General features: G+C 32.6%; 1 protein-coding gene across 1 annotated transcript in view; it reads right to left on the minus strand.

The window, feature by feature from the left end:
- The window catches only part of LOC148947573 (solute carrier family 12 member 4-like), a 396,387-nt gene that overhangs the window by 173,434 nt on the left and 195,595 nt on the right, over positions 1-27,358 (minus strand). Inside the window, 3 exon segments of the mRNA XM_089095942.1 lie at positions 10,825-10,981; positions 15,174-15,335; positions 24,631-24,845. Of these exon segments, the coding sequence (XP_088952068.1) occupies positions 10,825-10,981; positions 15,174-15,335; positions 24,631-24,845 (534 nt within the window).

Consider the following 27,358-nt stretch of genomic DNA (forward strand, 5'->3'; position numbering starts at 1 on the left):
TGCATTTCAACGAAAGAAATTCAAAATGAACTTTGAAAAATCAAGAAAATGTAACTGTGACAAGGTAAACCACAACCAAACACTACTGAAATATTCCAACTCTTGCATTTCAACGAAAGAAATTCAAAATGAACTTTGAAAAATCAAGAAAATGTAACTGTGACAAGGTAAACCACAACCAAACACTACTGAAATATTCCAACTCTTGCATTTCAACGAAAGAAATTCAAAATGAACTTTGAAAAATCAAGAAAATGTAACTGTGACAAGGTAAACCACAACCAAACACTACTGAAATATTCCAACTCTTGCATTTCAACGAAAGAAATTCAAAATGAACTTTGAAAAATCAAGAAAATGTAACTGTGACAAGGTAAACCACAACCAAACACTACTGAAATATTCCAACTCTTGCATTTCAACGAAAGAAATTCAAAATGAACTTTGAAAAATCAAGAAAATGTAACTGTGACAAGGTAAACCACAACCAAACACTACTGAAATATTCCAACTCTTGCATTTCAACGAAAGAAATTCAAAATGAACTTTGAAAAATCAAGAAAATGTAACTGTGACAAGGTAAACCACAACCAAACACTACTGAAATATTCCAACTCTTGCATTTCAACGAAAGAAATTCAAAATGAACTTTGAAAAATCAAGAAAATGTAACTGTGACAAGGTAAACCACAACCAAACACTACTGAAATATTCCAACTCTTGCATTTCAACGAAAGAAATTCAAAATGAACTTTGAAAAATCAAGAAAATGTAACTGTGACAAGGTAAACCACAACCAAACACTACTGAAATATTCCAACTCTTGCATTTCAACGAAAGAAATTCAAAATGAACTTTGAAAAATCAAGAAAATGTAACTGTGACAAGGTAAACCACAACCAAACACTACTGAAATATTCCAACTCTTGCATTTCAACGAAAGAAATTCAAAATGAACTTTGAAAAATCAAGAAAATGTAACTGTGACAAGGTAAACCACAACCAAACACTACTGAAATATTCCAACTCTTGCATTTCAACGAAAGAAATTCAAAATGAACTTTGAAAAATCAAGAAAATGTAACTGTGACAAGGTAAACCACAACCAAACACTACTGAAATATTCCAACTCTTGCATTTCAACGAAAGAAATTCAAAATGAACTTTGAAAAATCAAGAAAATGTAACTGTGACAAGGTAAACCACAACCAAACACTACTGAAATATTCCAACTCTTGCATTTCAACGAAAGAAATTCAAAATGAACTTTGAAAAATCAAGAAAATGTAACTGTGACAAGGTAAACCACAACCAAACACTACTGAAATATTCCAACTCTTGCATTTCAACGAAAGAAATTCAAAATGAACTTTGAAAAATCAAGAAAATGTAACTGTGACAAGGTAAACCACAACCAAACACTACTGAAATATTCCAACTCTTGCATTTCAACGAAAGAAATTCAAAATGAACTTTGAAAAATCAAGAAAATGTAACTGTGACAAGGTAAACCACAACCAAACACTACTGAAATATTCCAACTCTTGCATTTCAACGAAAGAAATTCAAAATGAACTTTGAAAAATCAAGAAAATGTAACTGTGACAAGGTAAACCACAACCAAACACTACTGAAATATTCCAACTCTTGCATTTCAACGAAAGAAATTCAAAATGAACTTTGAAAAATCAAGAAAATGTAACTGTGACAAGGTAAACCACAACCAAACACTACTGAAATATTCCAACTCTTGCATTTCAACGAAAGAAATTCAAAATGAACTTTGAAAAATCAAGAAAATGTAACTGTGACAAGGTAAACCACAACCAAACACTACTGAAATATTCCAACTCTTGCATTTCAACGAAAGAAATTCAAAATGAACTTTGAAAAATCAAGAAAATGTAACTGTGACAAGGTAAACCACAACCAAACACTACTGAAATATTCCAACTCTTGCATTTCAACGAAAGAAATTCAAAATGAACTTTGAAAAATCAAGAAAATGTAACTGTGACAAGGTAAACCACAACCAAACACTACTGAAATATTCCAACTCTTGCATTTCAACGAAAGAAATTCAAAATGAACTTTGAAAAATCAAGAAAATGTAACTGTGACAAGGTAAACCACAACCAAACACTACTGAAATATTCCAACTCTTGCATTTCAACGAAAGAAATTCAAAATGAACTTTGAAAAATCAAGAAAATGTAACTGTGACAAGGTAAACCACAACCAAACACTACTGAAATATTCCAACTCTTGCATTTCAACGAAAGAAATTCAAAATGAACTTTGAAAAATCAAGAAAATGTAACTGTGACAAGGTAAACCACAACCAAACACTACTGAAATATTCCAACTCTTGCATTTCAACGAAAGAAATTCAAAATGAACTTTGAAAAATCAAGAAAATGTAACTGTGACAAGGTAAACCACAACCAAACACTACTGAAATATTCCAACTCTTGCATTTCAACGAAAGAAATTCAAAATGAACTTTGAAAAATCAAGAAAATGTAACTGTGATAAGTAAAACCGTATTCTTAAAAGTTTTCAATCGACCCTCACTAGATTTTAAGCGTATGAAAATAAAAATGAACAATGTTGAAACAAGAGAATTGAAGTGCTACCAGTAAAATCGCTATCAAACACTACTTATATGTTCCAAATCGTAATTTTAAACGAAAGAAATTCAAAATGTACTTGGAAAATTCGTTAACATGTAGCTGTGACATGGTAAACCATAACCATACACTACTGAAATATTACAACTCTTGCATTTCAAAGAAAAAAATTAAAAATCAGATTTGAAAAATCGATAAAATGAAACAGTTAAAAGATAATACACCCAAAAAAAAAACAGAATTAGTAAAACAAGTGCAAAAAATATTAATAAAATAACCAAGAAAATATTACCTTAAAGAAGTAGTCAAATTTTAATGTTACAAAACACCAAAACACAAATCAAAGATTCGAACTCTTTAATTTCAACTAAAGAAAATCAAATGTACGTTTAAAAATAAAGAAAATGTAAATGTGACAAGGTAAACCACAACCATACACTACTGAAATATTTCAAATCGTGCATTTAAACAAAAGAAATTAATACTGAACTTTGAAAAATCAAGAAAATGTAACTATGACAAGGTAAATCACAACCAAACACTACTGAAATACACCAACAAATTAAATACATAGAATCAAATTCGAAAAGAACATAGAAAAAACACGAAACTGTAACAGTGACATTCTAAAACATTAAAAAACGCAAGTGAAATAGTCCAATTAATGCATTTCAGTGAAAGAAATTAGAAATAAACTTGGAAAAATCAAGAAAATGTAACTGTGACAAGGTAAACCACAACCAAACACTACTGAAATATTCCAACTCTTGCATTTCAACGAAAGAAATTCAAAATGAACTTTGAAAAATCAAGAAAATGTAACTGTGACAAGGTAAACCACAACCAAACACTACTGAAATATTCCAACTCTTGCATTTCAACGAAAGAAATTCAAAATGAACTTTGAAAAATCAAGAAAATGTAACAGTGAAAAGGTCAACCATACGCAAACACAACAGAAATATTCCAACGCATGCATTTCAAAGAAAGAAATTCAAAATTAACATTTAAAAATAAATAAAAAGTAACTGTGACAATGTAAAACACAACAAAACACAGAAGAAATATTACAAAACTATCTAAACTAGTAAAGAAAATCAAAATGATAAATGTAATTAAAGGAATAATAAAATGAGAAAAGATCAACCAACACAAAAAACTACAGAAATTGTCCAACTCTTGCATTTAAGCGAAAGAAATTAATATTGTACTTTGAAAAATCAAGAAAATGTAACTATGAAAAGGTAAATCACAACCAAACACTACTTAAATATTCCAAATCTTGCATTTCAACGAAAGAAATTCAAAATAAATTTTGAAAAATCAAGAAAATGTAACTGTGACAAGGTAAACCACAAGCAAACACTACTGAAATATTCCAACTCTTGCATTTCAACGAAAGAAATTCAAAATGAACTTTGAAAAATCAAGAAAATGTAACTGTGACAAGGTAAACCACAACCAAACACTACTGAAATATTCCAACTCTTGCATTTCAACTAAAGAAATTCAAAATTAATATTGAAAAATCAGGAAAATTTAACACTGACAAGGTAAACAAAAACAAAACACTACTGAAATATTCCAACTATTGCATTTAAACAACAGAAATTCGAAATGAAAATTTAAAAATCTATTAAATTAAGATTTGACACGTTAAAAAAAGAAAAAACACTACTGAAATATTACAACTCTTTAATTTCAACGAAAGTAAAAAAAAATGAAATTTGAAAAATCAAGAAAATGTAACTTCAACTGAAAAGAAATTCAAAATGAACATTGAAAATCAAGAGAATGTAACTCTGACAATGTAAACCAATACAAATCACTAGTTAAATATTCCAACTCTTGCTTTTCAACGAAAAAAATTCCAAATAAATTTTGAAAAATCAATAGAATTTATTTTTGAAACTTTGGAAAATTTCAATACACTAGTGTAATATTCAAACTATTGCTTTTAGAAGATAAAAATTCAAGATTAACTATGAAAAATAAGGAAATTTTAAATGTTAAAATTTAAATAAAAATCAAAAGCTACTGAAATATTCCAACTCTTGCATTTCAACGAAAGAAAAAAAAAATGATCATGTAAAAATAAAGAAAATTTAAAAGTTACAATGTTAAACATACCCAAACACTACTCAAATCTAACAAAAATAGCAATAATAATAAATAACTACAAACTGAAAATATAACATTCTATAAATTTACCAATGTAAAAGTTAAAAAGCACACACACACTCATCAATGATTATAACTCGTGCATTTAAACTAAAGAAAATCAAATGAACTTTGAAAAATAAAGAAAATGTAACTGTGACAAGGTAAACCACAGCCAAACACAACTGAAATATTCCAAATCTTGAATTTCAACAAAATAAATTCAAAATGAACTTTGAAAAATCAAGAACATGTATCTTTGACAAGGTACATTACAACCAAACACTTCTGAAATATTCCAACTCTTGCATTTCAACTAAAGAAATTCAAAATGAACTTAGAAAAATCAAGAGAATGTAACTGTGACAAGGTAAACCACAACCAAACACTACTGAAATATTCCAATTCTTGCATTTAACGAAAGAAATTAAAAATGAACTTTGAAAAATCAATAAAATTTAATTTTTAAAAGAAAAAAAAACAAAACAAAATTATTTAATATTAATTATAGTTATATAAATTTAATTATCTTAATTTTTTTATTTTAAAAATATTTTAAATGTAACTTTGTAAATTAAACCCACAAAAAATACAAACTGTAATAGTAAAACAAGAGAATCAGAGCGAAAGAAAATCAAAATGATCTATTAAAAATCATTTATAAGAAGCTGTTTATATTTAAACCACAAACAAACGCAAAAGAACTATACCAAAAATTGAAAAGAAGCGAAATAAAATATAAATGAACTAAGAAAAATCATGAAAATTAAACATTGTCTTGTTAAACAGTACGAAAACAATAGAGTACTAGACACAAAATTTATTTAAAACAAAAGAAATTCAAAATGCACAAGGACAAAACAAGGAAATGTAACTGAGACCAGTTAAACAATAACAAAAAGCTACAGTAATATACAATCAAATACTTTACAATAATAGCCCATCAAAATGTACTTTGTAAGATAAATAGAATGTACCAGAGACAAGGTAAACCACAACCAAACACTACTGAAATATTCCAACTCTTGCATTTCAACGAAAGAAATTCAAATTGAACTTTGAAAAATCAAGAAAATGTAACTGTGACAAGGTAAACCACAAGCAAACACTACTGGAATATTCCAACTCTTGAATTTCAATGAAAGAAATTCAAAATGAAATTTGAAAAATCAAGAAAATGTAACTTTGAATAGGTAAACAAGGAACAAACCATAATTATATAGTACATATAGATTAATAAAAAGAATGAACTAAATAAATTTAAAATTATAAAATTTATTATGTATCATATTATATGTAAACCACAACCAAACACTACTGAAATTTTAAATCTAGGTAGTATAATATATATAATTTCTAAATTAAATTTGAAAAATATATTAAATGAAACTTTGGCATGGTAAACCACAAACAAAAGCTACTGAAATATTCCAAATCTTGAATTTCAACGAAAGAAATTCAAAATGAACTTTGAAAAATCAAGAAAATGTAACTATGACAAGGTAAACCACAACCAAACACTACTGAAATATTCCAACTCTTGCATTTCAATAAAAGATATTCAAAATGAACTTTGGAAAATCAAGAAAATGTAACTGTGACAAGGTAAACCACAACCAAACACTACTGAAATATTCCAACTCTTGCATTTCAACGAAAGAAATTCAAAATGAACTTTGAGAAATCAAGAAACTGTAACTGAGACAAGGTAAAACAAAACCAAACAAGACAGAAATATGAAAACTCTTTCATTTCAGATAAAGAAATAAACTATGAACTTAGAAAAATAAATAAAATGTAACTGTTACAAGGTAAACCACAACCAAACACTACTGAAATATTCCAACTCTTGCATTTCACCGAAAGAAATTCAAAATGAACTTTGAAAAATCAAGAAAATGTAACTGTGACAAGCTAAAACTGAGTCTCTCAATCCCCGTAAAGCTCTTTTAAAAGATACAAAAACTACTTATTTAACCCAAAAATTTCGTTTTTAATGACTACCAAGTAAAGAAAAATCACACGGAATCAGGCAACTGAGTCTCTCAAACCCCGTAAAGCTCTTTTAAAAGATACAAAAACTAATTATTTAAAACAAAAATTTCGTTTTTAACGACCATCAAGTAAAGAAAAATCACACGGAATTAGGCAACTGAGTCTCTCAAACCCTGTAAAGCTCTTTTAAAAGATACAACAAATGACCACCAAGTAAAGAAAAACCACACGGGATCAGGCAAGTGAGTCTCTCAAACCCCTTAAAGCTCTTTTAAAAGATACAAAAACTACTGATTTAACACAAAAATTTCGTTTTTAATGACCACCAAGTAAAGTAAAACCACACGGAATTAGGCAACTGAGTCTCTCAAACTCTGTAATGCTCTTTTAAAAGATACAACAAATGACCACTAACTAAAGAAAAACCACACGGAATCAGGCAACTGAGTCTCTCAAACCCCTTAAAAATCTTTTAAAAGATACAAAAACTACTGATTTAACACAAAAATTTCGTTTTTAATGACCACCAAGTAAAGGAAAACCACACTGAATTAGGCAACTGAGTCTCTCAAACTCTTTAAAGCTCTTTTAAAAGATACAACAAATGACAACCAAGTAAAGAAAAACCACACGGAATCAGACAACTGAGTCTCTCAAACCCCTTAAAGCTCTTTTAAAATATACAAAAACTACTGATTTAACACAAAAATTTCGTTTTTAATGACCACCAAGTAATGAAAAACCACATGGAATCCGGCAACTGAGTCTCTCAATCCCCGTAAAGCTCTTTTAAAAGATACAAAAACTACTTATTTAACACAAAAATTTCGTTTCTAATGACCACCAAGTAAAGAAAAACCACACGGAATCAGGCAACTGAGTCTCTCAAACCCTGTAAATCTCTTTTAAAATATAAAACAAATTTTCAACAAGTAAAGAAAAACCAAACTAAATCAGACAACTGAGTCTCTCGCACCCCGTAAAGCTCTTTTAAAGGATAAAAAAACATCTTATTTAACACAAAAATATCGTTTTTAACTACCCTTAAGTAAAGAAAAAACACGCGGAATTAGGCAACTGAGTCTCTCAAACCCTGTAAAGCTCTTTTAAAAGATACCAAAACTACTTATTTAACACAAAAATTTCGTTTTTATTGACCACCAAGTAAAGAAAAACCACACGGAATCTGGCAACTGAGTCTCTCAATCCCCATAAAGCTCTTTTAAAAGATACAAAAACTACTAATTTAACACAAAAATTTCGTTTTTAATGACCACCAAGTAAAGAAAAACCACAAGGAATCCAGCAACTGAGTCTCTCAAACCCCTAAAAGCTCTTTTAAAAGATGCAAAAACTACTTATTTAACACACAAATTTCGTTTTTAATGACCACCAAGTAAAGGAAAACCACACGGAATTAGGCAACTGAGTCTATCAATACCTTTAAATCTATTTTAAAAGATACAAAAACTACTTATTTAACAAACAAATTTCTTTTTTAGTGACCACCAAGTAAAGAAAAACCACACGGAATCCGGCAACTGAGTCTCTCAAGCCCCATAAATCTCTTTTAAAAGATACAAAAACTACTTATTTAACACAAAAATTTCGTTTTTAATGACCACCAAGTAAATAAAAACCACCTGGAATCCGGCAACTGAGTCTCTCAATCCACGTAAATCTCTTTTAAAAGATACAAAAACTATTTATTAAACATAAAAATTTCGTTTTTAATGAGTACCAAATAAAGAAAAACCACACAGAAACCGGCATCTGAGTCTCAAACCCCTTAAAGCTCTTTTAAAAGATACAAAAACTGCTGATTTAACACAAAAATTTCGTTTTTAATGACCAGCAAGTAAAGAAAAATCACACGGACTTAGGCAACTGAGTCTCTCAATCCCCGTAAAGCTCTTTTAAAAGATACAACAAATGACCACAAATTTTTTTTTTTAATGACCACCAAGTAAATAAAAACCACATGGAATCCGGCAACTGAGTCTCTCAAACCCAGTAAAGATCTTTAAAAATTAAAAAAACCTAATATTTAAAAACAAATTTTTCGTTTTAATTGTCAACCAATTAAAGAAAAACTACTCGGAATCCGGCAACTGAGTCTCTCAAACCCCTTAAAGCTATTTTAAAAGATATAGAAAATACTTATTTAACACAAAAATTTATTTTTTAATTAAAATAAAGTAAATAAAAATCACCATTATTAATTATAAATAGTCTCTAACAAAATTAAATTAAATAATAATTTTTTATTATAATGACCTAAAAGTAAAGAAACTTCACACGGAATAAGGCAACTGAGTCTCTCAAACCTTTTAAGGATCGTTTAAAATATACAAAAACTATTTATTTAACACAAAAATTTTGTTTTTAATGACCACCAAGTAAAGGAAAACCACACGGAATTAGGCAACTGAGTCTCTCAAACCCCTTAAAGCTCTTTTAAAAGATACAAAAACTACTTATTTTAACACAAAATACAAGCAAGCCAATAACATGGGAATTCCTATACACGCAAGCAAATAACTGAGTTATTTTTACGTCACAATTTTTCAACTTAAAATCATTCTAATTATAGCATCCCATTCCTCATACTTTAATTACCTGGTACGCTTTCTTAACCATCGGAAGTTTAACCAACGTAAATTAAGTTATAGACAATACTGGTTTTTAGAAAAACTGGAATAAAATAATTGATACGGTTTAAATTGCACGCTACCTTTGAATAGGCAATGTGATTATACCCACCTAACCAGATTGTACCTACCAAACCAGATTATACCTACCAGAAAACAAATCTCTTAGCAAAGATGTAATGACCTCTAGAATAGAATTTCCTACCAGAAAAACCGGAAGGAACATAAAGTCGTAGAATAACATGATATTTCCTATGTCTGTTAGATAACATGGTATTTGCTATGTGTCCCGTAGAAGTATTTGCTATGTGTCTCGTAGAATAACATGGTATTTGCTATGTGTGTAAGCAAAATGGTACCTCTTACCCTACTAGTGCATAAAATCAGAAGTGGAGAAATATTTTGCTTGTTTTTTTTTCAGTTTTCCAATGAAAACACCAAAAAAGGCACTTGTCAAAGAAAATATCCCAAAAAGTTTTTTTTCAAAATCTAGGGAGAATCAAGAATGAAATGCACCGCCCACCCGAATGGTCACCACTGATTTTGACAGCCTTGTCTGGAAGCATTTTTGTTCAATTTCTTGTCCTCGTTTTTGTAGTCCTTGCCACTTTTTTTGTTCCTTACAAAAAAAAAGTCGTGTTCAGTCGTACAAGAAATTTAAAAAAAAGTATTCGCGGTAACCTTTTAAATTCTCAATCCTCTTCCAATTTGTTTAATTAAGGATTTTAAGATTTTGGAATTCAGCAGGAAAAATTCGGTCAGAACTTTTAATTTAATAAAACCCCCATTATCTCGCTTTCTCCCTTTTTTCATCTATTTCGAATGTTTAATTTTCGGAAAACACAAATTTCTATAAAAATGAGAAAAACTGCAAATTCCATGAATCACATTTGCTATTTTCAGAATTTTTTTATCTCGATTTCAGGAATGTCCCTCCCTCAAAAGGGTCGGATTGATGAATACTGAAAACGCAAGTTCTCTTATTAGATTTTGGATGAATCTGGTCTTAAGTAACGATTTGCAATTTGGTTCATTGAATTAAAAAAAAAAAAGGCCCGGATAACAAAGAAACTTAAAAAAAATAAACATACTGAGGCACTTAAAGGTGAAGAAAGGATTATTTTTTATTAATAGGATGTTATTTAGTACCGTTTTATTATCCCCCCCCACCTTCCCGTTGATTCAAAGAGTATAATATTTTGTGCACTAGAATTTACTTTAGTTTTCACATATATATATATACAAATCTTCCGTGAAATAAATAATAAGATATATTCAGAGTAATAGCCTACGAATTTATCGAGTGAAAAAAAAATACATCGCATTTTAAGATTGACTAGAAAACGATGAAGGAAAATTCTTCAAATAAAGTAATGGGCAACACTTACTTATCTCTCATAAGGAGTGGATCCAAAGTGGCGCCAAAAAGAAAAAGACAGGATATATATACGAATGAAGTAGTTAGAATCGCTGCAATAGTTCCTAGAGGGATGGCCTTTTGAGGGTCAGCTAAGTCCCCAGAGCGGTTGCAGCCAGCCATTATACCTTAAAAAAAATATATTATTTAAGAAATTTTTCAGTTGTTGTAGCAGAGTGGATTGATGCTCTGCTTGCCAATACCGAGCACCAAGGTTCGATCCCCGCTGCAGCAAGGTTGGGCGACAAGCTTGCTACTTGTCCCTGTAAAAACACCCAACAACTGAAACATCGACTCGACGCCCTATGCGCCATTAATGGTTCAGGAGGATCTTTATCCTTTTTTCAGTTAATCACCCTATCGCAGTAGCAGCGATCAAATAGCAAACACAGTGAAGCGCCAATGATGCAGTGAGCTTCAGACTTCTACAGTTAGGGAAGGGGGCAGTAGCCACACTCTTGTTTATCGTGATTTTTGTTCTTTTTAAGCTTCATTTCATATTCAATTTAAGTTTTATTTGTTTTAAGATTCTGTTTGCTGTGATTGTATGTTTAATTTCTGTTCATTTTGGGCTTCATTTATTCTTTAATTATAATTTCTGGTCGTTCTGAGTTTGATTTATTCTGTGAATTTATTTCTGCTAATCGAAAGTTTAATATGGCCTTTACTTTTCTTTGAAAAACTTCTTTTTCGGAACTTTCTTTAATTAAGTCAGAAGCAATACTGTGTGGTATATGTTCTAAAGAAGATTCTTTGAAGAGAAACAATGCAATCGTTAAATATTTCAAGCTTTCTGCACACAAATGAGGTCTACAATCTACTTTTTCGAGTTAGTTCAGTTTTTACAAAAGTATTATTGTGTGACATAAGCTCTAAAGCCGAAATTTTATAGTTTTTTTATAGTTTATAGTGTTTTATAGTTTAACTTCTCTGGGTCGCGGGTCGCTCTTTATTAGGTTGTCACTGCTTCTGCTGGTATGAATTATTTCCATGCTTGCAATTCTGTTGTTTATTGGGCCTGGATCAAGTCTTCTGCCTAATGGTTGATTCTTGCGTGGACACAAGAATCCAAAATCCATCAATGAGAATTTGACTTCAAAAAATAAATATTTTTGGCTTCTTGCAATTAAAATTCAAACTAATTTGGAAATAAATAGATCAATAAGGAAAATATAGCAGAAAAAACCTTTAATAAAATAAATTTTAGATCTTCCTACAATTTTTCCAAAAATTAGTTATGGTTCACGTATATTTCAGCTTACTACAAAAATACAGTGAGCAAAAAATATAGTCCAAAATAAAAAACCTCTGTGAGCATTTCAAGATTATTAAGATACTAATCATTGGCGTACAATCAGAACATAAGAGGATGAGTCAAAGAATGGGATGCAACAGAGTCCTTGAACAGAGTCCTTGAACAGAGCTTAAGACAGGGACTGCTTGTGCCATACCTATACCAAACTCCTCTATAAACTCATCAAAGTGATTTTTGATAAGATATTAGATGAAATAAGAAAAGGTAGAAGCTCCTGAGTTAAATTTCTTTAAAATTAAATTTAAGTATATTTGAACTATTGATTTTTATAAATTAGAACTAAACAACCTCTCAGAATTTGACAAAAGAAAAATTTTCGAATAAGGATCAATTTTGTAAATAACAAATTCATTCAAGCACATAATTTTCCAGGAAATTTTACAAAGGGCTTTCCAACTCATTCACCAAAATATCGTACAGATAGGAAGGGATTCCAGTGTTTGTCTTCTAAGGACTGTAAGATCAAAAGGTCGAATCGTATTAAAATTAGTACACTCGCTTTAGAATAACAGAAGGTATATTCAATATCAGGTTTTTACTATGAAGCACACTTTCAAAATTTGGGGAAAAAATTTATAACAATTATAATCAGCAAATTAATATCCTTCCACTAACAACAATTTGTGTATTTCACGGCTAAAAATTAATGCATTTATATTTTGTTTTTAAATATTGTAGCATACATTGTAGGAATATTAATTTCAAGGCTAAAAATTAATGCAATTTTTTTTAATATTCTAGAATACATTGTAGGAATCTTAATTTCACGGCTAAAAAAAAATGCATTTAATTTTTTTTTTTAATATTGTAGCATACATTGTAGGAATCTTAATTCCACGGCTAAAAATTAATGCATTTTTTTTTTTTAATACCGCAGCATACATTGCAAGAACTCAATTTCACGCAAAATTTATGCTTTTTACTTTTTTGATTTTTCTTCTAATTGTAGCAAACAAGTCCAGCTTTGTACATTAAATTCCTCATTTGACTATTCTGTCATAATTGTGCTCATTCTGCATGTAAGATACTTAAAGGCTACCAAAGTTTTTGTAATTCGTCCAATAACCCCCCCCCCCCGCCTCTAACCTAATTTTGTCCAAAAATGGGTATTGTTATTATTCAATTATACTGGAAATTCAGTGAAAAAAACACACCATCGGTAGAAATTGAATCAAGGACGTTTCGTAAATTAAGTTGGCCACATTCAAACTATTCATAGCCGGATTTAGTGTTTCGTACTCTAGGCATGCATAACAATGTATTGGGAGCAATTCAATTCGTACGAGATTATAACGACAAAGACAAGAACTAAGAGCAATCAAACAGTTCGTGGTAACGAACTGTAAGTAAGGAGCGACCCGGCTCAATAGTAACCGAAACGATAAAAACATAATTTTGAAAGCGTAAAGAGCGAGGTATTGACTAGGGGGCAAAGCCCCTCATATACATAATAATTTCTGTTCGTTTTAAATTTTTATGTTGCTCCTTACTTTCAGTTGAAATACTTGTTTTTTTTTATTTAATTACAAACTAAAATGCAGCATCGCACACTCAGCTAGTGTTAATATAAGATTCTAAGTTCGGATATGTAGCCAAAGTAAGTGTGCTATGTTATTGATATATTTGTATGGTACTTCCTGGTTAGCCAGTACACACTCGAGAATTTGCCTTGCGAAGATCAGACAATAACCAGTTTATATGGTCTGCATATGCAGACAATTAGCGTAGGCTCAGTTGAAATCTACGTTGTAGGTATATTTCTATTAAATATTTAATGTATAGCGATGGTATTTTGGTTGGGTTAGGTTAGGATAAATACCTAACGCGCAAATTCTTTGTTGTGGTTTCCATAATTTGTTACTAAACTATTATATTTTCATCGTATTTGTTATATTTCAATATGATCAACCTGACTTAAATTCTTGAGAGTGTACTGGCTAACAAGGAATTACCATTTTTATTTACACTTAGTTGGGACTGAACAGTGTGTATAACACCCCTCTATTAAAGTATAGTTTTCACTTTTCCATCCCATTTGGACATAGTTTGAATTTATCTTTTGTATCTTGCTAATATTAAACGCTTAAAAGAATTAAGAAACACTACCAAGCCTCCCTCGAAGCAATTTTAGGCAGAAATACAGAAACCATACTGTCAAATTTCATAAAATTAAAGGAAAGGAGTAGGATAGGGGAGTATTATGGAAAAGTAGAGAGAAGACCAAGCAAAGAGACAAAGAGAGAAAGAGACGAGAGAGAAGAGCAGAATCAAAACTGAAAATCAAGAAGTTGGGGAGAGGAATAGAAAATTTCGTCTAACTAATTGGCAGAAACCAGATTGCAATCCAAAAATAAATGAAAAAATTCCTCTCGAGACCGGAGAAAAAGAAAACAAAATTAGCCTAACACAAGCTAGGATAAAATTCAAAAGTGAGGTAGGAGGCCCAATAGCCAGATTTAAGCTGCCTAAATTGACCTTGAAGCAACTAGAAATAGCAACTTCAGTGGGGGCAAATATAGTTTTCAATCAATTGGGATTCCGGATCCTTTGAATAGATCAAGCTAATAATTATAAGACATACGGTAGTTTTGAAGCTGAATCTCATTACTCATGCTTAGGCACATGTATCCTGTATGTTAAAGAGGAGGGCCAAAGGTCTACCAAAAAGTGGCGCAAAAAGTTTAATATGTCAAAGGTTTGATTTAAACTTGGAATTACCTGCGAACTAAGCAGAACTAGGGTAGGCAGTACAGTGAAAACAAGTGTCAAATATTTGATCAAAATCTCCCATTATATGTTATGCAGGTACTCAAACCCAACTATAAATTCTTGAGTATATTATGCGCAGCGCTGCGATTTAGTGAAAGTTTATATGGAGTTTTAATTTTATACCTAAACGTTTTTGTGCATTGAACTGACTTTTACTTAATATTTTAATATCACCCTCTACATTGATAGCTACTCGTTGCACTTATAGGGTATATATTATAGCCTATTGGATTTACCTGTTACTGACGGAAAGAAAATTCCAACTAAGACTGTGAACGATGTTGTTAAATCTGCCAATACTAGGTTATATTCAGGTGCCCCATCTCTATTAATATCAGTTGAGTTAATACTGCTGGCAATGATTTGATTTTCTTCCAAGTACCATGATCCCAAGCTATCTACAAGATAATAAATGGGTAACTAGCTTAAATGATTCCTAATAAAGGACTTTGTATGGAAACTATTAAACAATTATCACTATACAAAAAAAAAAGTGAATGACGACATAGATCTGCTTGTCGTGAATTTGTAACTATTATATGAGATTAGGCTGAATATAGTAACAAAATTATTATAAAAAATATGGATTGTTACAAAAAAAAGTTTTTTGCCATTGAACAAAATATGTTCTTAAATCCATCAAATTTCCACGAAATTATACATAGCGTCCTTTGATTGATTTTGATATCTATTTAAAATTTTTTTAGGAATTCTCATCTTCATACCATTAGTTGTTCCCAAGACATTAACCCCGTTCTTAGCAATAAGGTCTTACTTATAAGATCCTATATCTTTCTGCACAGATTACTATTCTTTAGTTCATTATTTTTCTAAGATCTTAAAGATCACTCATGTTATCAATAAGAGCAAAGAACGCCATTTTTCTGCCACATAGAACAATGCCGAGAGAACTTTGATGATATACTCATCATTGTTCTAAGATCGGTGATCAGAGCAGAATGATAAAAGGCGTTTGCAGAAGAACCGGATAAGAAGTAAGATCTTAGTCCAAAGATTTCCTTTTTAAGCGTTCTTTGTCGAAATATGTAAGATCTTATCAAAATGATAAGCAAAAGAACGGCCTTATAGATAAGCCATGTGACAACACAGGTGAGAATGTCGTCTTTTGATTTAGTTCAATCCACTTCAAACTCCCCGAAGCTTCAAATAATTAGCCTACTAATTCTTAAGATTTTATGGATACTCGTTTTTGAGAATTCCTTCAAAAATTTTATTTTTGTTTACAAAAATGCACTCTGAATATGTGCAGATCCGGGCAGGAAATTTTTGCTGTCAATAAAATCGTTATTCTAGCTTATACAGTTATTTGTGATTCTGAGAGTTTACAGTGGAATAAGACATCAATTTCTGAAATTAGATTTCGCTCAACTAGAAAACACAACAAAAAATGCAGTCTTTTTCAAAAATTGTATCATGGTTGATACAATTACCCCCCACCTCCCTCACCCTAGGGGCAACCTAGTAGAGAATAAAAACCAGGTAACCGAAAATTAAAAAAGTATTTTGAAGAAAACAGCTAAGTGAGGAAGAATCACCGTTTGAACCTGATTCAGGAATTGCAACTACTTTTTCGATTAATGTTCATTATAAAAGCTCATTGCGAGAACAAGTTTATGGAAATGTCGAAATTTTATCTGAAGCCCCACTAAAGGTATTAGTTTTAACTAAGCTACTCTTTTATTATATGTGTGTGGCTAAAAATTCCGCCATTTTGGTTTTTCATTTTTAGTAAAAGATTTTCCATGCAGCGCAGTAGAAGAGTAGGCTTATCTTCACGGCCAACTGTTGTATAATTGACTCTGCTTATTGGGCAGTCTTTTTGATTCAATTCCCATTGAAGCATGCAAATTTTGCAGAAAATATGTAGACGTGGTAGTTTAACCTTGTTTAACAAATACCTCGCTGCAAATACTGCAAGACAGATCTAGATCCAGCAAGTCAATTTGTCTCTTCTCTGAAGCCTCAAGCTTCTCTCGATTCGTCTCTGTATCTTGACAGATCTGATCAATTTGTCTCTTGAGCTTCTTGACCTTCTCCTTTTCTTGGTGTTAATCCTTTTCCGAACACCATTTTTTTTTCCGAAAAACTTTAGAAAAAATTTAGTGCTATTGTCTTTTACCACACTCGACCTAACCTGGGGTTTTATATTATCATCAATTGGATGTACCTCGTCCTACGGGCTGTCATCTCCTACGTGCCGTCCATCCTACGTGCTGTTACACATCCCACGTATGTACATGCTTTCGTTATCAACAGGGTGTCTTAAACGTTCCTTTATCAATTTATTTTTGTAGCTCTGTGTTTTACAGAACCCTTCAAGGGTTCTAAGTCTTCAGCAAGTAGATTCCACTAGATAGGGGTGGCATACGACAGCAAGTGGCCTGTCATCACAAAAAATTTGTTGGTTCTTTCTTTTTGTTTGTTCTTCTTTCTTGGACCCAAACATGTACCGCAATGTAATTGGAACTAAGATCGAACGCAACGGCACTGAAAGAAGAAAATAATCCAACTGACTGAGGGAAATAGAATTCACAAGAAAAACATAGCATTACACTTTTTTACTTTATCATAGTAAAAATTGCAAGTTCTCTTGTTATTTCTTGTGGACGTCTTGCCATTTACATTGATATTTTTAACTGATATAGATGCTATGTAATATAGGAGTACGGCATAAAATCTTACTAGGTTTTGAAATATCTTTGCTGCATTCCAAATTTGCTTAGGTTGCATATGCTTCCAAAAATGATCAGTACAAAGAATCTGTGATTACGTCATGTAATGACAAATATCATTTCATGGAGATGCCCCACGTAAAAAAACGTTTGCCCAAAAAGCAAACAATGTCCTTTCGCCAACTCTTTTGTATTTTTTGTGCTGTAGAAACCTTATTTGGTTGTGTGTGTTTTTTTTGTATTTTTATGCTTCTAGTTTCAGTTTACTGTGAGAATTGGAATCTACACAGCTAAACATCCCATTTAGGAGAATTACAGTCCTCGATCTTGAGAAACAAGGAAAATCACTTTTTCTCATTTTAAATTTTTCTAATTTTATTTATATCATCAATTCATAGTTATAATTTTGTTTTTGGTTTTTGGGTTGGTATTTTTGGAAAGTTTAATTTTGTTTGCCCAAACTTCTTAAGTGTGTAAAAAACCATTGTTATGGAGAAGGAATAGGTGCAAGTTTGATATTCGGAAGATTCAGGACAAAAATGTCCGACAAGTCTATTATGTTAGCGTTGTATACAGATTCGCAAGCCTAGTGAGTGATGATGAGGCTGTAACGAAGGATGATGGTTGGACGGGGATTGTGGAGTGTTTATAGTTCCAGGGAACATACTTTAGGATATACAAAAAAGAAAAGGGAACATTGGAACGATAACAATTCTTAGAAGCTCATGGAAGAACAAAAATTTTTAATGGAAGCATGCGGTCCAAGCAAAAGGGAGCCGACAAAGTTGTAAAACAGTCTGCAAGAGCCTATCAACGTCGTTTTCTTGAAACAAAGGGTGCTGAAGCTGAAGTAGTAGCTGCTACTAAAGGTGCTATGACAGTTTATCCTATTACCAAAGAAATCGACGGAGACTTCAGAAAGCCTACTGCTGCCATCAAAATTAAAGATGGACTGGACAGCTACTGACTAAGAAAGAGGGCATCGATAAAAGGTGGAAGGAGTACTTTACCGAGATAATCAGCTTTTCGCACCCTCAAAGCCGTAAAATCTTCCAAATGAATTGCCACTCTTAACGACTTTAAGGTAGCGCAGGAGCTATTAGGTTTTTTGAAGTCCAGACAGTACTGAAAAAGCTCAAGAACGGTAAAGCTGTAGGAGCTGACGGTCTTTTGCCCAAACCCTCGAAATTTGAAGCCCAAGTATTGGCCAAAGCCCTGCTGCATAAGATGCTTATTTAGATATGGGAAACTGAGAGTATTACAGCTGATTGGAAAAAAAGGGGCGATTGTCAAGGTGTTCAAGAAAGGCAGAACAGTCGATTTTAATAATTTGTGAGACATTACACTAAAGTGTGATAGAATTTAAGTCCTCTCTCGGGTGTTAATAAATTGTATTCATTCAAAAGTGGACGAAATATATAGAAAAGAGCAGCATGGCTTTAGGCCTGGTAGATCTCACGCTTGCTTGATTTTTTTTAAAGAGTACTGATTCATGAATCAAATGAATGGCAGAACGAGATTATAATAGCATTCATTGACTTCCTAAAGACATTTGACTTAGTCCACGAGGACTCGCTATGGAAAATCCTTTTTTTTATGAATACCCTGACAAGATTGTGCATATAATGGTTGCACTGTACAAAGAACAGCTGTGTGCCGAAGACACTGATGACGGGGACCTTACTGAATGGTTCAGTGTAACGTCAAGTGTCCATTAAGGATGTATTCTGCCCCAAAATTGTTTGCCACTCTCATTGACTATGTAATTAGAAATTTACAACTTCAAAGGTGGAATCCAGCCGAGCCAGAGCCACATCTTATGTAACGGTGATTTTGCTGATGACAGAGCCCTTTTATTGTATTTGCGGGAGAAGTTACAGCAAAGCACCGTCGAAATCGCAAATACAGCAGACCAGTATGTCTGTCAATCAGTACAAACAGAAACAAAAATCATGCAAAATAATGTAAATAAAGTACCGACTCCTCTATTCCAAGTTGGAATTAATCTATTTGAGGAGACTGGAATATTTAAGTGCCTCGTGCTCTTCATTAAATATGAAGAGAGCCTTGAGCATGAAATTTTCACACGTATTGCATACACAAGGAACCACTTTTAATTAGCTCAGGAATGTGTGGAAAAATACGGTTTGCTCCATGGAACGGAAGCTACGGAACTTTAGCAGTTATGTTCTATCAGTACAGATATACGAATGTGAATCTTGGGCGTTAACTAAGCAGCTCGAATATTAGGCATATATTGCAGATATACCTTTTCGACAATCGGGATACACATAATGTCTCTTATTAAGCTTAAAATTCCTCTCAGAGTTTCAAATTAATATTCTTAACTGTTCCTGAGATATTGAAGATGTGCCCTTTGGCAACCGGGATGCACACAGCGTTCTTAACTCTATTACCCCCTTAACATTCTCTGAAAGTGTCAACTTAATACCCAAGCAGTCCCAGAAACAGTCAAAAGTAGTTGCAATCGCAAGTAGTCATAGGTTTAAGTAGTCCTAGTAGCAAGTATGTTAACGTCGTAATCGCAAGTAGTCATAGTCAAAGTGAGTAGTCGCAGTCACAGTCATAAATAGTCTCAGACGCAAGTAGTCAAAGTTGCAGTCACAAATTGTTGCAATTACAAGCAGTTGTAATTGAATGTCATCGCATTTAATGTGTTCGCACTCGTAAGTAGTTGCAGTCATAAGAAGCTGTAGCCACAAGTAGTCAGAGTTGCAATGGCAAGTAGTCCCAGTTGCATTAACAAGTAGTCATATTCATAAGTAGTCTATACGTAAATGATTTCTTAGACCACACTGCCTTTGTTGCCCCACAACAAAATGGTATTTTGTTACATTTTGTTGCCACACATCAAAATGGAAATAATAAAAGTGCTTTTTCAGGTTTTTTTTTTCTTGAAAATATTTAAGCTAAATTGACAAAAAAAAACAAATACAGAGAAGGAAACAACAAAAGGAAAACACAAACGATAAAAAACTCACATCTTAAAAAAAACTCACAATATTAATAATGTGAGTTTTGTATCGTTTGTGCTTTCGTTTTGTTATATGCTTCTCATTATAGGTTTCGCTATAAGTTTTATTCAGTTTAGTTTAAATTTTGCTTTTTTTGATAAAGCCTTCCGAACATGAAGCCGAAACAGTCGGACTTTTATTGTTATTACTGAAAAACAGACTTATTGCTGTTTTCCAATGTCTTATTTGAAATATTATACCTGTTTTCGTATATTTTCATTTCGTTTTATTCGCAAATAGTCACAGTTGCAGACGCGAGCAGTCGCAATCACAAGTAGGTCACAGAGACGCGATCAGCAGTCGCAAACGTGAGCAGCAGATTGCGACGCGTACAGTCATAATCACAAGAGACGCGAGCAGTAGCAAATTGTCGCAGTTACAAGTAGTTATAAATCAAAGGGGAATATACATCTGTCCTATATAGAAGCCGATTTGACCAAATCCAAAATACAGGTATCGGGGAAAATCCAAAATTAAAATTTACAGCTGGTTTAATCTGGGTGCATTAAATTTATTTCATTTTTATGATGTTTTCTATTTATTGTTACATTTGGTGTCTTCTATGTACTGCAAGGAACGTTTTATTAAGTGTATTTTGAAATGGAACGACAAACTGGCTTCTAAAAAAAACGTAATCAACCACCTTCTCGCATTCTTCTATGCTGAAAGAAATAAAAAAACAAAGTTTACTCTAAAATAATGGACCGAGGATAAGTGCAATAAGAACATAGTAGCCACTAGCATTTTAAAAAAGATTTTTTGCAGGCAAGGAAGGTGGCCAAAAAGGTGTGCTCTAACTTATTTGTCACAATTTATCCTTTTAACATAGCAATATCACTATGCCTAAGAGCATTGACCTATAGGCCTACTGTTTATATATTCTTACCTCTTGATAGTTGTTTTATCTGGAAGTAAAAGAATCACACTTTTCAGGAAAATTAAAAGTTACTAATTTAAAAATTCTCAACAATGAATGCAGTAAAGGTTATTCATCCTAGCAAATCCTAAAAATGAAAGAAAGAAATGAAAGATAAAGACAGGATCATGTCGTTTCCACCTAGACTTGGTTTATTTTCTGCTCAAAACAACCTTGAAAATACTCCTATTGCTTCCATTCGGAAGTTGAAAACTTCATCTACCCGTCCATCCATCTATTTGCTGGCTAATAAATCTTGATTTAAACAGATAACAGATCGTAGCTTCTTCTGCTCAGCAGCTTACACCGCTCTCTAATAAGATTTTATTTTCCAAGGATCAATAATTGGAAAAATTTTTCTTCTTTGTTGCTTTGGTCGCCAAGTGGAAATAAAGAAGAACTAGTAATCCTTTCGAGTTTCTAAGCCGGACATATCCTCTTTTTCTAGAATGATCCAAATTCATCTCTTCTGTTTCAAAAGATTGACGACTTGGCTAAGCCGTCCGCAAAAGATACTGAGTTACAGATGAATTAGCAATCAAAGACAAAGAAAAAAAAAATCTTTCTTTTTCCTTTTGTTTGGAGTAATATGGAGAGACTTTCAAATGAACTCATCACCGGAATCGAACTGAACCAAACCGAACCGAACTGAACTGAACCGGAATTGAATCGAACCGAACTGAACCGGAATTGAACTCAGCTGTAGCTCAGTTCAAACTGTGGGTCCAGGTTTGCCAAGCTGGGTTAAAAAACAATGTACCACTACAGGACACAATCTTATCATAGATTTGTTGAATCATATTAACAACCATCAAATAATAACATATCATTACTACAGAGCGACCAACCAATTATTTAAATCAAAATTTGAAAAATCTATTTTCCCAAGCGTAAAATCTGTTTTTCAATATACACTAGACTTAAGTAAAGAGCAGTTTAATGGTCTGAAATTAACCAATTTCTAAATGTTGTTGGATGGACAGCAAACAAAGAGTGACCCACGTTAATAGTTACTGATACTCTAAAAAACATAAGCTTAAAAAGAATACATGAATCAAATGAATCTGCTGTAAAGGTTGATCTGAAAAAGGAAAGAAACATCACCTAAAAAGGGTATAACCTTGATGAAACTTCCACCCTTAAATTCAATATGTCTGAGATCCAGTTTACAAAAAAAAGTATTTTTCCCAAAAAGAATGATCACGTTTATAGGTTTGTTTGTGTTTTTTTTTCTGACCAGGATTGATGAGGTGAGGCCAATGGCTGCAAATTGTCAGTGGATGAATCTCTAGAATGATAATTTATAGAAAAATTATAACAGAATTCGATAGTAAATGCAGAAGAGAATAGGAGGAAAATTCTCTATTAATCTAAATAGGTTTTTTTTTTAATATTCTACTGCCTTTTGGAGAAAGACGAATGAACAAAAAAAAAATTATTATCAGAAATAATGTATAATGATGTCTACTCCTTAGAAAAGTCACCTTAACTATCGAGACATTTGAACTCTCTGTAAACAAGTTTTGTATTACCCTCTTCATGAAGTGTCACCACCAGTGATTTGAATTGAGCGTGGCGTTTTCTCCGACCTCCTTATTTGTTTGGATGTGCTTCTTCTCAAGTCACTTCACCAATTCACGGAAAAGAGGCATGTCACTCGGCGCTAGGTCAGTACTATGTGGTATGTGTTCAAATGTGTCCAATATAAATTGCTTTACGATCCATTGGTTTACTTGACCACTATGAGGACGGCATTATCCTCCTTTCTCAATTGCTTCCTCTCAAGCCACAATTCAGAAAAAAGAGGCAAATCACTTGATGCGTGGCTGGTACTATATTGTATGTATTAAAATAAATCGAATTTAAATTCTGTTGGAGCCATCGGTTTACACGACCACTATGAGGACGGGCAGTCATGTATCAGAACAATTAAAAAATAAGTATCCCTCCTCTTCTGTTACACAGGCGTTGCAGAGTTTCACGATAAGAATTTGCGGTAAATTGTGTTCACTCCCGCATAAACCCTAAAAGTAATGCATGATTTTGATTTATAAATTGTTTGAAACCACTCCAACCCTTTTCAAGTCATTGGTGGCAATCCTTTATGATGTGAGTGATGGACAGTACCTCCATTGTCAAGATTATTTTGTAGAGAAGTAAACTCAATTTTAAATTATATAAAATAATACATTATTTTTATATTCATTTGTCTAATTTGTTTATGGTCCCTCTGAAGTTACAAAACAATCCTCGAATTGCTTATCTACCCTCTCTCACGCAAGAGCCAAGAGTTGCTCTTTGATCATAAAGACAGAAAAAAAAAATTCAAAGTCATAATGATCAAATACTCATTTTTTGAAGAAATTATCAGTGATTGTTCTGCCTTATAGAGCTATACAGGAAGATACAGTTACTTGATGTATGTTTTTTCTTGGTTACTAAAAGGTATAACAGGATTAGCAAAATTTTTATCCAACTCTAGATACTTCGAGTCCCAAAATTAGCAGGCTGCTCTCTCATGTTTAGATACAAATGAGCAATGACCAGAGTACAGACACCAGCGTATAGGATATAGAGTGCCCAATTTTGGTGAGAGCCAATGTTTGATAGATTTTATTTCTAATTATTATCTCAACCTACCTAGATCAAATTTAGCTTTTTCTGTTATTGGTCTCAGTACTAGATAGGATAATCTTTCGCTTTCTATTAAAGGTTTAAATTTACTAAAAAAGGTTTCAGTTTTTGATACTATTAATTCTTGATACACGATAGTCAACTATATCGTTAAAATTGTAAACTGACTCAGAACAACACCCGCTTTTGAAACCTTTGAATTTTTGTATCCGATAGAATTTGTCTATGTACTAAGATTTATAACTCACCATAGTTGAGTCTTACCATAAACGCACCATAGAAGTTACTATAAAGCTTACCATAGTTGATAATTTTGATTCCTATCACCTAATAGACTCTTATCCCTTAGAAAAATTTTTGTTTATCCAGAAGTCGCCAATTTCGATTCCAGAGGCCCTAAGTATGATAAACTTACCTAAAAAGACGCCACTTTTGATGCCTTTGATCCCTGATACCATTTTCACTTCATTTTGCTCAAAATATGGATCACATTCAAAAGAATCCTCAACTCGATTGTTGACCACTATTCGCACGTTTTTGCAGAAAATGTTCCAAAGTTCAGAGCCCTCTGCTTTTGTACAATTTCCGGACCCTTCAGCTGATAGTAACCTATTACCAAGGACACACATCCTAAAAAGTAATATTTAGAGTTAGTCAAACAGGTATTAGCATGAATTAAGAGCAAAATCTGATTTTAACACATTACCGTATGGCAATTTTTACATAAGCCTTACCTTCTTCAGTTAGTCCCTAATCTTGCACAAAAGATCAAACTGATTGTAGAAAGATCAATGATGCAGCCTGGAGTATTTGTTAAGTGTGTATCTGTATGTGACAAAGCCGATAGAACTAATTTATTTTTTTTTACTTTGAAATATTAAATGGATATTTGAATACAACAGCCACGCTACTATATGATTTTGAATACATTACCTGCTAAATTTTGTAAACTCAAATCGAATAAAAACTTTTGCGTATATGAGGAGGGTTACCCCCTCCTCAATACCTTGCTATTCATGCTAATATTTTTTAGAAATTTAGAAAAAGCGTCTTATTTTTCTAAATAAAGGCCCTTGTGTTTTGAGCTTTTAAAGAATATGGACAAAACTCAAACTATTTGCGTAAAGAGCAAGGTACTGACGAGGGGGGAACCTTCCTCATATACGTAATAATTTATGTTCGTGTTAAGTTCTTATGTTGCTTCTTACTTTCAGTTGAGAAAACTGTTGTTGTTTTTTAAAATTTTAATTCCGATTGATTTTCAAATAATGCCAGAAAATGCGGCTCCCCTCCATGGAAAATTGCCTTCCCCCAGTAAAAATTGCTCAATGGAAAGCTCATTCACTACAAAATTCCCTCTCCCGCTCGGAAAACAACCCCCCGGGCAATTCCATTCTCACTGAAAATTACCCCGAAACATTTCTTGCGGAGAATTCCGACCGAAAATTTTTTCTTGGGATACTTTCATTTGAAAAGGACTTTAATTTCTGATTATTTTTCAAATCATGCCGTAAATACACTTCCGTGGGAAATTTCTCCCGGTAAACCTCCACCCCCCCCCATAGTGGAAATTAGCTTTTGCATTTCCCCAGTGTAAAACTTCCCCTGTAAAGGTCACCCCCAGAAAACTTTTTCTTTACAAAATCCATTCTCAGGAGTTTCCCCTCCCCCAAAAATGTATGTATACTTGCAAGTGTTGTTTCTTTTCTTGCACTCCAACAACAATACTGTGCGAGAGTAATTGGCAAATATCATAACTTGGAGCCCTTCCCCTGGGGCTTTGGGGGTCATGTCATTGCCAAGGACACAGCTATTGGGCGTTTCGACTATGCTGTCTCAAAACCAAATGGCTAACTCAAAATTTTATTCGGACGAATTTAGGGAAAAAGGGCATGAGAAGGGGGTTAGTTACCCCAAATGTTTTCAGTCACTTAAAAAGGGCATAAAAACTTTTAACTTCCGTTCAAATGAGCCCACTCCTGATTATCTAGGACCACTGGTCTGAAAAAATCACCCCTGGGAAGAAGAAACCAAAAAACAAACAAAAAAGAAGAAATAAACACGTATCCGTGATCTTTCTTCCAGCAAAAAATACAGAGTCCCACTTATTCGCTAATAGAAGCTTGAAACCTATAAAAAGAGGTTCATTGATACGCTGAATCTGATGGTGCAATTTTTAGTATTATTTCTTGACTTTTGGGGGATATTTACTCCTTTTTTGGAAATCAGGAAAATATTCTCAAGCTCTTAGCTTTTGATGAGCAGCATTAAACTTAATAAACCTTATATATTTGGAATCAGCATAAAAAGCCAATTCTTTTGATGCGTCTATTGCAATCAAAATTCCGATTTTTAGAGTTTCGATTACTATTGAGCCGGGTCGCTCCTTACTAGTCCATTACCACGAATTGTTTAAAATATCATACATTTGATAAAAGAAAAACATCAATTTTGCCTTTCTCATGAAAATTGTATTGCATAGTTACCAGTTCTGAGTTCAGGACACAAAATAATTCAGGACAAAAAAGAGGCAGTAGACTTTAAATTTTCTTATTAATTCTGGAGAAGAATACTTCTATACTGATTTTTCAAACGAAACTGTAGAGCAAATGATTTAGCTGTCAGGGGCGCCAATTGTGGACACTCTTTTGGGGATTTTGAACTATACATTTTAGTCTTCATTTTGAAAATCGAACAAAATTCTTGCCCTATCCCCTACTATTTTTGTGAATTGGCACCACTATTACTTGTTATCAAGGAGACGAGAATAATGTTTTCCGAATATCCAAATTACAAACTGAGGTTTGTTACCCACTTGAAACCTCATCCCCGAGGGGGAGTGGGGGGTATACGCCTTAAAGAGTACGCGTATATGAATATAGAGTGCGTTTTTGGGAAGGGGGTATTGATATCTAATCCCTCTTGGTTACCGAACAAATTTTAGTTTCCAGCTTTATTATTGGTGTTAGGCGGGAGGTAATAGTGCCATTTTGACAAATTATTTCTATATAGCACAAGATATATCATTCACACTAATAAAATATAACATAAAAATTTAACATTATGCCTAGCGTCACAGATGTGGAAAAAGCGATGCGCGGCAAATCATGAGCCTAGCCAGAAAATTTCTTGGAACGGCAATT

The sequence above is a fragment of the Artemia sp. Qi Xiang Cuo genome, chromosome 10 (assembly GCF_049724085.1).
Source record: "Artemia sp. Qi Xiang Cuo chromosome 10, ASM4972408v1, whole genome shotgun sequence".
In the NCBI taxonomy this organism is placed as follows: Eukaryota; Metazoa; Arthropoda; class Branchiopoda; order Anostraca; family Artemiidae; genus Artemia; species Artemia sp. Qi Xiang Cuo.